Source organism: Ooceraea biroi, chromosome 11 (assembly GCF_003672135.1).
Source record: "Ooceraea biroi isolate clonal line C1 chromosome 11, Obir_v5.4, whole genome shotgun sequence".
In the NCBI taxonomy this organism is placed as follows: Eukaryota; Metazoa; Arthropoda; class Insecta; order Hymenoptera; family Formicidae; genus Ooceraea; species Ooceraea biroi.
Window position 1 is genome coordinate 9,115,377 of NC_039516.1, and position 11,899 is coordinate 9,127,275.

Consider the following 11,899-nt stretch of genomic DNA (forward strand, 5'->3'; position numbering starts at 1 on the left):
TCATTCCGTTCTTCTTCGTCGAATATGCAATGAAGAGGAATCGTGGATGGTTTTTCTATCAATGTAAGAGCGAATGACGCTGAAAAGATTGTGTGAATCAAGTTTGATTCGTACTCGTTCTCTGGTCACGCTTCCTTGACGAGGAGTAGGATACGCGCGGATCGTTAAGACGTCAATAAACGCGCGGGCTGCGCGAAACGTGATAAGATGGAAGAAGACGAGAAGACGAGATGCATCGAGGGTGCATCTGCGGTACGAATCTGCTGGTTTACGGACCGTGCGCGTCTATATAATTATTCTCGATGCAGGATACACATAACTTTATAAGGAAGGGTTCGCGTATATACCGCGCGGTGGTATCCGCTACGGTATCTTTATGGCTTATTGCAACGCTTTAGGCAACTTCGTGATCAACGTGAGGAACGGGAAAAGAGAGGTGAGCCATGATCGCCCGTCCGCTCAAAGCGTTTCGCCGTTCCATCAGATTTCGTTCGAGGTACATAATTGTTTTAACTGTTTTACTGCATACGAAAAAAATATGAGATTGAAGATGTAAAGTCTTGGAGGCGTTAAACTAAGCAATTTCAGTTGCGATCGCAGAAACGTATTATTATACAACGTTAATAACACGTTAAACGAGTTAAGCATTAACGACTTATAAGGCGAGTCAGTTAATTGTCAGATCTCCTCGGAAATGATGATGGTAATAATTATATCTGAGAAATCATTTGCGGACTCGACTGTGGAATCAATTGTAATCTTACAATTTCATTTGAAACAGAGTTCCCGCATGATTTATGAATATTTGAGCGAGGATAATCGACATCACGGGAAGCTGTCGCCTTTTTTGCACCGAGATAAACGTTATCCTCTCGACACAATGTATCGGCCGCGCGAGGAGGGATCATTCGTAGAACGCGGACTTCCCGCATACGTGGACGGGGTCCATGTGTGTCTCCGGTTCACCTTACGGAGATAAAGGGGAACCCAGGAACTCAGATGGGCAGATAAACAGATTGAGCGCGGGACGGGGAGGCAGCGAGAGGGAGAGAAAGAGAGGACTCGAGAGAGTACACTGGTTCAAGGGACCAACAATGCCCTCATTCACAGGCCTCGTACACACGGGCGCATTATTGAATTCAGTCGCCTTCGGAGAGACAGGGAGAGAGAGAGGGAGAGAGACGCAGAAAGGAGTGACGAGGAATACGCGCGGGAGCAAGAGGGAAGGAAAGACCGAGAGCGAGAGTGAGAAGAAAGGGTTACGCGGGAGAGACGGAAGGGGAGCGAGCGGGTTGAATGCTATCTATATTATCCGAGCAAGGGTTTAGCCGCTCACGCTGTTTGGCGTAGATCGAGATTATCTTCCGCAGTATCTGAAGCCGCAGCCGCGCGCCGCCGAAAAGCGAAGTGCTTGCCCCGGGCGAACGGAAGAAGGGGTTTCGCGGGATGGGGTATGTGGCCGAGGGGGTGTGCGAGATCGCTGCGAGATACGTTTGTGCCTGTACACTGTCTAGCCTCCAAATCTAATGTGACGTCTGTGTCACGTACCTCCTTCCGTGCCGCTCCATGTCGCGCGCATAAACGGCGCGTTTCCCTCCTCCTCCTGCTGTCGCTCTCTCACCACCGCCGAAAGAACGCGCCCCTATGTGCGCGCATCGCTCCGGTTGAATCTGCATTCCTGTCTTTCTATGAGCGACATGGGGTTTCACATGTGTGTTATTTCGAAATCAAGAGTTACCGAGATTCGACATTTTTCGGGCAATATTGTTGATTATCTTATTTAATCTTATTCAATTATTTTATAATTTAATCTGTTTTGTTATATTTTCATGAATATTAAGATTCCTACTCTCTCAATGATGAAGAGAATAATTTACGAAACGATCCTCATTCACGGTTCCCAAAACATTGTTCAGAATTTTTAGTCGATCTGCTAACATGGAAATTGATTAAAAAATATATTTCCTCGTATGTTTTTAGATATGCATAATTAACAAAAACCAGAATTCTCAACGATCAACTATCTATATTTCGTCACCGTGCTTTTATCGATGACTGATATTCCTATAGTCTAATAGATAATTGATAAACAATCAAAATTTAATTTATATTAAACCATCTTTTACGATATTTTCTTCATACTTCTACTAAGGTCCTTCTTTACGGTCTTCCTTTCATCATTGCTTTGCGCTGCCATCAATTCCTTGTTTAGAGAGAAACTCATTGAATTGTCGTTCTATAACATATTGTCAGATATGTTGATATTAGCCATTTTGTAGGACTTATTAATTTATTTAATACATAAATGATACTAACCAAATTTGACTGAAGGGGAGATTTTCGGGTCACACGTTTGTGATGTGTTTTATGAAAGTAATTTGATTTCCCTAACTGTTCCTCAGATGATAATTTCGATGATGGCGTCGACTGAACCTTGACCACTCTTTTTTCAGCTTTAAATGAAACATCGCTGACTTTGCCGTTAAGATTATCAAGATCATTTGAACTCCAGTTATCTTTCAGTTTAATACGTCTCGTTTTCCTCATTACTTTGTATTTAATACTGAGTGTTTTGGGAATAACACTGATATCGGGTGATGTTTCCGATACTTCATTGGATCTATTATTCTGATCATTGTTTTTCATTCCAGCGTGATCTACGATTAGCGTCTTCGTCAGATTGTTCAAGGCTGAAGTATTGGATGATTGGTCATTGATGTGCCCGAGAACTTCCTTTTGGGACAACGACATGGAATCAAACATGTTATTGACAGCAGACTTCAGTGACTCTTTATTCTCCTGAAAAGTTTGCAGCAAGTCCGCTCTGCTAGTATTTAGTCCAGAGGACGGAGAATCAGTATCATGAGAAGACTTTAGAATTCTTCTGTACGTCCTCGTATCCGTTTCGTTCTGAATAATATCGTCATTTAAGTCAACGGCTTCATCTCCCGGACCATCCAGCATCACTGCTGGTATTAACAACGTCATTGATCGTTTTACATCATCGGGTACTTGAGAGACATTCACGAGATGCTCAAGCAGCGCTTTCAGATATGTGCCTCTCGTTGCATAGGCCATGTGACTGAAACCCACAGCGTTGTAATCGAGCTCAAAGAACATCACCACCTTCACTGCGTCGGTCACATTCGCCTTGGTGTAATTGACAGCTCTCATCACGCCATACATATCCACATTCACGTTGAAATCGTGCGCGTTCTTTTTCAACTCGATCGGCTCTGCGCCATGACCCGTGATGAGTATTTTGTCGCTGAAGTACTCCAATGCCTCTTGCTGTATCATGTCCTCTTGCACGCTTTCCAGTTCCATGCCCAAGTTTATGATAGCCTGCAGAAGTCGGCCCTTGGTCTCGTACTCGAACGGATCCTTGGGCAAGTTCAGTTCGTGCAGTAGATTGGGATTGGAAAAGAACTTGATGATGCCATGAATGATTCTCTCGTCCCTCGTCTTTGGCAATGCAAAGAAAAGCGTTTGCACGTTTATGTCATCTATCGTTCTCGGTATCATATACTTAATCTTCACCTCGTTCTTCAGAATTTTGTTCAGGTATTTCGACGCTGTGAGCAAGTCGCTTGTGAGATTCGTAGCAGTCATCAGAGTGTTATTAACGGCAATCAGTCTGTCTTTGTACAAAGGGTATTTTGTACGGTAATCATCACCCAGGATTCTTTGTAATCCATCGCGCACGAGGTACACTTTAATAGGCTTCATTTTGTTAATGTGGTATCTGTAATCGCGCATCTGTTTCAGCACGTGATCCGCTTCCTCCTCACGAATCGCCTGTTCCAGACGAAGCTCAAGACCCTTGATGTTCTCTCGCATCTCCTCTTCGCTTTCACTCTTGTCTGCCAATCTCAGCATGTCCAAAAGCAACTGCTTCGTCGTGCCATCCGCTGATAGATTTTTCTCCATGATTGGTGTCTGTATGTCCCGGCATTGCATAAGAAGCCTAATGTCATCATATTCATCATCGTTTGGGATTTCGCTGATGGCTTGATCAACCTCATAATATGACGGCGTATCGCGTAACTGAGTGATCACGTAGTCGTGCAAAAACACCTCCAGGCTGTCGATCAACGATTTGCTTCTGGTTAACTCCGATCTGTGGGTAAATTCCCGCAATACTAACCGCGTATATTGCGGCATGGTTGCTCGAACGAAGCTACGATGAACATTGTCGATGAGTGCGGTAAATGTGTCCGTGTGACCCAACACGTACAATCTTAATGGTACAATGGTCTCCTTGAACGGCACCTGATTAATCTGGCTCTTCAAGTAATGCACGACTCGATTTTTGTCACTCGTATGGATGTTGTCTCTGCAAGCTTCAAACGCGTCCTTCATAGGACCGTCTACGCGTACGTCACGCAGAAACAGCGTCGAGAGGTACATAATGGATGACCATTCCGCATCGATGTCATCAGAATTCGAATTCACCGGTTGGAAGCGGTAAGTCGGCGGCATTACCTTGATCAGATTTTCAGTCTTCGTTACGAACTCTCCGTAGTCGGCGCATGATTTAACATCGAATCTCTTCGGAGACTTTAAAACTGCTATATGATCCGGCGTGACTGGCACCGCGTCAGGTAACGATTTCGCGTTCATCTCAAGAGACTCAAAAGCGGAGAGCATTTTGTCGTTCCGCAATTCTTTGATGTCTCGCAAAGCAGCCAATAGATCAAGAATGCGCTGTTTGAAGGTGCGCGATGTCTCGTACAGGTCGAGACTCCATGGTAGAAGCGACGTGACGTCCGTCTTCGATAGGAATCGCAACAGGGGTTTTATCGAAGAGAAATGGGTGCACGGGATCGTTCCTATCAAGACTTCCAAGTGATCCCGGGTGACGTCGAAGTCGGACGCCGTCTTTAGCAGCATCTTGACACTACTGAACGCCTGTTTCATGTCGACGTTCTTAGGATTGGCTAGTTCGCAGTACCGCAGGATCTTCGTGATTTTTATCTTTCGCGACTCCACGCTGCTGAGGTTGAAATGAATAGGCAAATACGGCGTTAACGTGGCCACCTTACAATTCTTTACGAGATGCGTCACATGGATGATACCCAACGGCAATGACATCAATAACTTCTTAATCTCAGTGTCGTTCACCATTGGCACGTCTGGCATTTCGCTGACGATTCTTCTGGCAAAATTAATCGCGTCTAATGAAGATCGATGTGTGTCGTTCTTTGATAATGTTTCCAAAACTGCCAACAATTGCAGCTTTTTCGTCTTATATTTGGTCAATTGGAAGCTTAAAGGCAAAGATGAGATGAGCTTTGTAGGTGTCATATCAACCTCGAGCTGCAGGATTTGCTTATACTGTTTGAAAGGAATCTCGCTTATGATAGACTTTATGTCATTGTTATCAATTATTGGTTTTTCCGGTACTACATTGAAATTAATTTTATCTAATTCGCTTAAAAACGCATGAAGAGCTGTTTCCAGCTTCTTGCTCTTTGCAGATCCCAGAGTGTTGTTTAGTAACAAAAGAATATTGTGCAACGCTACTTTAGCATTGCGTGTTTGTTTTATATTGAAATTTCCAGGTAACAACCTGATTAACTTGGAAGGTTTTAAGTAATTTTTCACAAGCTCGATATGAGGTATTTTTTCTTTGGTGGGAAGTATGTTTAGAAGTGGCGCGAGGTCATCCCTCGTAATATCCGGAACATCGGCATAAGCCATCACTTGCCGAAGAAGTTTCTCTAATTCCGGACAAACGTCTGTCTTTAATTCTAATAGATGCCGTAGTAAATGTGATGCCTTCGTCTTAAAAGTTACTCGATTTTTGAAGGTAAACGATTTCGGCAATACACTCACTAATTTCTCAGGATTCAAAAATTTGAGTAATCTTGGCTCGAACACATTAAATGAGTTGACAAACTCGAGATCTTTAGCAGATAAATTTTTGTAAGCGAAAACATTGTGAATCCATTGCTTCCTTCCAGAGCATTGTAAGAATCGTTTTGCAATCTTCATAGCCTCATAGAGAAACGTCTCTTGTTTCAAACTGGGCACCTGCAGCAGATTGTACAGCACTCCGACAAAGGCATCGGTCGACGTGTCGTACTCACTGTACCTGAAACTTGACGGTAAATATTTGATGATGTTATCGTGATTCAAGAATATCTTGAGCGCGGATAAATCATGCTCGGGTCCAAAACTTGCCAAGATATTGTGCATGTTCATAACGTCCTGCTCGGTGACAAAGTTAAAGCGCTTCTCAAGATATACGCGCAGCTTGCTTGCTGATTCGTAAACGTTCTTGTTCCTAATATCGTCGTTCTCCAGTAGCAATAACAGATGAAGCAATTTTTTCGTCGAGGTGGGAAACAGTTCCAAATTTATACTCTTATAATACGGAACGTATTCAAAGATCTTTCCAGATTGCAAAAGCATTCTGATAGGTGCGAAGTCTTTCCTGTGCGGTATCAATGCCAGCATTCTTTTCAAGTCTATGTTAGTCAATCGTAACTCTGAAATCATCTTGAAGTCTAACGTTAGCGCCATAGCTCTCTTAAAAGACTGCAAATGTTTTTGCATGTTGTCATCGACATACGTTGATCCTTTATACAATAAATGATCAATGACACTTTTCAGTATTTCGATATTGTCATCCGTTACGTTGGAGAATTTCTCCATATCAAGGTAATTCAGCACTTCGGAACTTAAGATCGAGTTCATAAAATCCACGTTGACTTGTTGGATTTGTTGATGTACAAGCAATAATGGTCTGAGTTGAAAACCGGTGACGATCGAATAATTGCCCAAAAGTGCGATTTCATAGTGTATTCTCTTAAGCTCATTCGCCGCAGTGTAGTTATTGCTGACTTCCTGCAAATTCGCTATCTTGAGCAACAAAGTAGTTAACGGGGTTTTCGATTCAACGATCTCGTTGTCGCTTGTAAGACGAGATAGAGTGTCGTTGTTGAACAAATACTCCATGTATTTAAATTCTTTCTTAATATGACGTGGAATGGCATTCACCACGTCGCGGAGGTCCGAGACTAGCGTGCTCGCGGGTTTTCTTTCGTCGGCTTTCATGTTTCTCAGCAACGAAAATGCGTCGAGAAATCCTTTGTCATTGTCTGTCTGATGTCGTTTTTGCAGAATGTTCAGCAGAGTGCGATACCGTTCCTTAGGTTCCGCGATCGCAAAGATGGTATGTCCAAATTGTTTGATCACATCTGTTCCGTATAAGAACAGCCTGATGGGAGCGAGTTCACTGATATGAGGAATTCCTACGTCGTCGAGCACAGCAAGTAAGTCAACATTCTCCCCAAAAGCAAGCAAGTCTTGTCTGACGGTGCGCAACAATTTCGTAACTTTGCTGTTCTTTGTAATCTCAGGATGCAGCAGTAAACGTTGTAATAATTCCACCAGCGACTTCATGGCCGATCTGCCGGGAGGAATGGTGACTTTGAGTTTATTTAATCCTCCAGCTGTTAGTAGATTCTTCACAGGATCATAAACGGCTGCCTTCACGTCGGCAATAGCACTCTTCAGCGACTTGACGCTTGTTCTCCACCACTTCAGATATATCACTGTTTTGATGATTGCTTTCATTAAAACAGGATTATTCGCGACGTCAGTTCGTTGTTTAGCGTAATTCAGGATCGCCAGCAATAGTTGTTCCTTATTCGGAAACGAATCGGCGTTTCTTAAATCTTCCGGTAGGATACTGTATATCCAGTCCGGCGTCAACAGCTGTCTGAGTGGTTCAGCGAAAAGATCATTAGGCAAGAGCGACACGGCTTCTTTAAACCTTGCCCTACTCGCGCGCAATTTCTCGCTGAAGTCTTCATGATTCATATTAATCTCTCTGAGAGCCATCGTTGCAGCTTCCTTTAGCTCCTCTGTTTTATTCTGCGCGATCATCTGCTGCAGGTAAATTTGCAGCCAAACCTGCCGTTCATGGGGCGGAATTGTCACGTTCCGCAGCTGCATCATTTCTCGCAAGAGCGGCTCGTAAACGATATTACTCGGATCTCGCAACGTTTGGATCAGGTAAGCAACAATCGGTATTTGACGTTTGCTCTGGTTCGCATGCTCTAGGGAACTCGATGTTGTCTCGATGCGATCCAGCAGCAACTTTTCCGCGCGTATTATCTGGGACTCGGTCAAGTTCCTCAGAAGCGTGATCAACGCGTAGCGTGGATCGCGTTCGCTAACGCTCTCCAATACCGTGAGATTCAGGTTCGGCAGGAACGTCATCAGGTTCGTCTTCAGCAATAAACTCACGGGTTTTACATGCGTGCTGTTTGGCAAATGTTCCAGTAACGCTTCCAACGTCCGCTTCTTCAGGCTCTTGATGTTGAGAAGTCGTTTCTCTTCTAGGATCTCCTCCGTATGCTTCACGAGAGCGGCCAACTTCGCATCGTTCGCAATGCTGTCAACAGGATAGCTCAGAGCTCTGGCGAGAACGTTCTCTGGCGTTCCACTGACGGAGACGTTCCAGTCGCTGATATTCGTGTACACCGATGACGTCAGAATCTCTGTCTGAAGATCTTTGTTGTGAGGCAACAATTGCTGTGTCAAATAAACGAAATCATGATAGTTGAAAGCTCTGACTGGTAGCGGCGATCCTTCAAAGTTCTCGAGAGCGAAGCTCAGCGCATCAAATACCTTCGGTTCGGTGACTTCCAGGCTCACCGTTTTTAATATCAGCAAGAGCTTCTCCATTGGCGTGTGTAAACCAGCTAAACTGAAGGTTGGCGACAAGTATTCAAACAACTTTTGCTTCTTGAAGAATATTTTCAGCGGCAGGTATCGCGGATCGTTCTCGATGCCTGGTAAATGTTTCAGTAACATTTCCAAGTCTTCCGTGGTGTATAAGTTGATCAGTAGCGGTTCTTCGAGATAGTTGCGAGCATTCTGAAGAGTCCTAAGTAAAGATTCGTCGGATTTCACGAGCGGAAGTGCCGACGCTCTCTTCAGCAGGGCTAACAGCAAATCTCTCGAAGTCTCGTAGTCGAATTTATTGAACTCGTAGCCGAGAATATCGAGGATGTTTGGCTTCGACAGGAAATTTATCAAAGGGACAAATTTCTCACTCTTGAAGACGTTTGGTATGCACATCAGCAAAGAGTAGAAGTCAATCTCCACGTCCATCGTATCGTCTCTCTGGAAAATGATGCCGGAACTGTAAAGTGGTCCTCGTTTGCCAGTCAACGCGTCGGCGCGACCCTTGTAAACGAAGTTGTCGATCGCAATCGCCTGCGACCTGTTTACCGGGAAGCTTCTCAGGTGGGCCAGTGAAGTTAAGGCCAATTTCCACGGATTGTCGCTCATTCGTCTGTCCTGGAAGGCATAGTTCCATGGCAAATTCTTTGACAAGTGCGGACGCATTGTATTCATCGCGTCACGGATACTATCTTGTAAACACGGCGTGTCGAAAGAGTCCAGATAATCATTCACCTCGTAGAAGCTGATCGGCACCGTGTACTCATGATCGGCATCATTCATCAATTTCTGAGAGATAAAGGTCATCAGTAGCGATAACGGCTTCTTCAAGTGTTGCAAATCCGGTTTCTTATGAAGACGCGAGAGGACTTGTAGGCGAGCGTGGTCACCCGTCTCGTAGAATCCGATGTCGAGATCACGAAGGTGCGAATCGTCCAAATGATCAACGAGGTATTTAGCCACGACGGTGACGCTGACGGGATAACGATCACTTGTGATCATCAACAGCTTTTTCAAATTGTGCTTCCAGCTGGGAGTGGGCGGATAGGACTCCTCGCCGAGATTCTGGAGCAGCAACGAGCTCGCTTCTTTCGTCGCGTCGGAAGACAGCTCGTCCACTTCTAGTCGCTCTAGAACGGTTCTCAGAAGATCCTCCGCGTTCTGATACTGTCTCGCGTCATGCAACAAAGGATCTTCCGGACGTGAGCGTTCTCTCATTCGCTGCGCGACGAATCTCATCGCACCGTGGATTTCCGGATCCGTCAAGTCGAACGTTGGATAGTTCAGCAATATAGCTGATACTATCCGTAGATTCATAATCCGGCTGTCGTTTCGAGCCGCTCGCAACAGGAAATCGAAGCCCTCCTGCAAGGATAAAGGCAGCATGCCGAATCTATGCCGGTCTCGTGATACAGAATCTGTCACTTTCGCGTCTATGTTCAGCAACATGTCGGCGAGTGACGCTCGTTCCATCAAGGCGACCTCGAAGTCGCGGAAGACGTTTACGCAGAGCATTGCGTACCCGGAGATGAAGCGGCTGCCGATCCTCTCCACCATTCGCAGGAGCTTATACAGCTGTTGCTGCGGTGGTTTGCTCCTAAGTACCGGTAGAATGCGGAGAAGCTCGTAGGCTGCGACTCGACGAAATCGCACGGCATCGTGGATGCTCTGGAATGGTACTCGAGCGTTATCGTCGAGACAGACCAGAAGCACGCGACCTAAGGCCGCTACCAGATTGTTGCGCAAAACTATGGCAGCTTCCAGACGCGATAAAACATCCTGCGGCGTGAGAGCCGACTCTTTGGGTGTCATTTGATTGAGTACCATTGGTCTTGATACATTAATCCAACAATGTTGATTATGATGCTTTTTTCCATATGAAATCTATCAAGTAAAAGAGATGATGCAAGATGAAATTATATCAATCTTCATTATTATAATTTTAGAGCCTAATTTTAAAGTCTGGAGTCTAGAGTCTGATATTAAAATATTTAAAGTGGTTGAATACATAAATATGCATCTCTTAATGTCTTTAATTAGATTTAAAAAATATTATAAAAATATTTTATAGATAATTGTTTTAATGTGCTAGTACATACTATGAAAATAATTGCATATACTATTTCATATTGGCATATATTATCTATCTTATAAATATTAAAATGTCATTTCTGTCTTTTATTTTATCTTGCAGTTATAATGCAATCTGGAACAGTTTCTGAAGAAAATAATTTGAAATATTGTTTATACTTACTGACATTTGCCGTCTACCAGTAGCTCCTGCGAATTGATAAAACAATATCGATGCTATTATAACCAGTATTACAATCCAATTTATCCGCAATGAAATTTGAAAATTTGCAGTATCATATCGGCTCCATCCAAATAATGCGACTTTCTTGTTTTTTGCAATGCATTCCACGTAGTAATCAAAAGCTGCACATCTTATATTAGCCATCTAAAAGTATATTAAGCAATATTATATTTATGTAATCTCATAACAAACATTAAAATTTTCATGGTAAAATTAAACGACGTGTATCATTATTTACATATATGTGACATATAATATATATATATTATTTTAATTTTATATCTTTTTATATATCAAGCTTACGCTGTAATTATTTTATTGTTGGTAAAAATGCAAATCTACATACACATTTTCAGATTCCTACATGTTGATCTTTTAAATTTTTATGTTTATGCTTTATCTCGGTTATCAGTGCTATGATGGTATGAAATTAAAATACGCGCCGATAAGAAAATAATAGCCACATTCAGTTCAAGGCGCATTATTTACGACGAATTTCTTTGATCTATGGTCTGTTGGCTATTTCACAATGCAATTTCATACAAATATACAAATCCATTAATATTTTCGACATACAGAAGCAAAAAAGTAAATGCTAAAAATAAATTAAGAATTTAGAATATTTATTATTAGAATTAAAAATTAAGAATAAAATTAAATTAAGAATATTATAAAGATATCGACATTTTTAATACGTAAATTTAAAAAGAAAATGCTGAGAAATTAAACTTGCACAAGTTAAATACATGTAATACCACATTTATAAAACATTGCATTAATAAATTAATTTAAAACGCATAAATTCCATAAATGTAAATAGATTTCACGTTATATGAATAAAACAAAAAAAAGTACTGCATTATTTTTGAAAGAAAACATTATAAA

At 42.6% G+C, this 11,899-nt stretch overlaps 1 protein-coding gene across 1 annotated transcript; it reads right to left on the reverse strand.

Moving 5' to 3' along the window:
- Positions 1-1,995: 1,995 nt before the first annotated feature.
- On the reverse strand, positions 1,996-10,873 carry LOC105280592. The gene is made up of 2 exons (XM_020032070.2): positions 2,317-10,873; positions 1,996-2,236 (listed from the first exon to the last, which is right to left on the reverse strand). Exons 1-2 carry the CDS (start codon positions 10,525-10,527, stop codon positions 2,123-2,125), a joined length of 8,325 nt encoding a protein of 2,774 aa, XP_019887629.2. The 5' UTR covers positions 10,528-10,873; the 3' UTR covers positions 1,996-2,122.
- Positions 10,874-11,899: the final 1,026 nt, after the last annotated feature.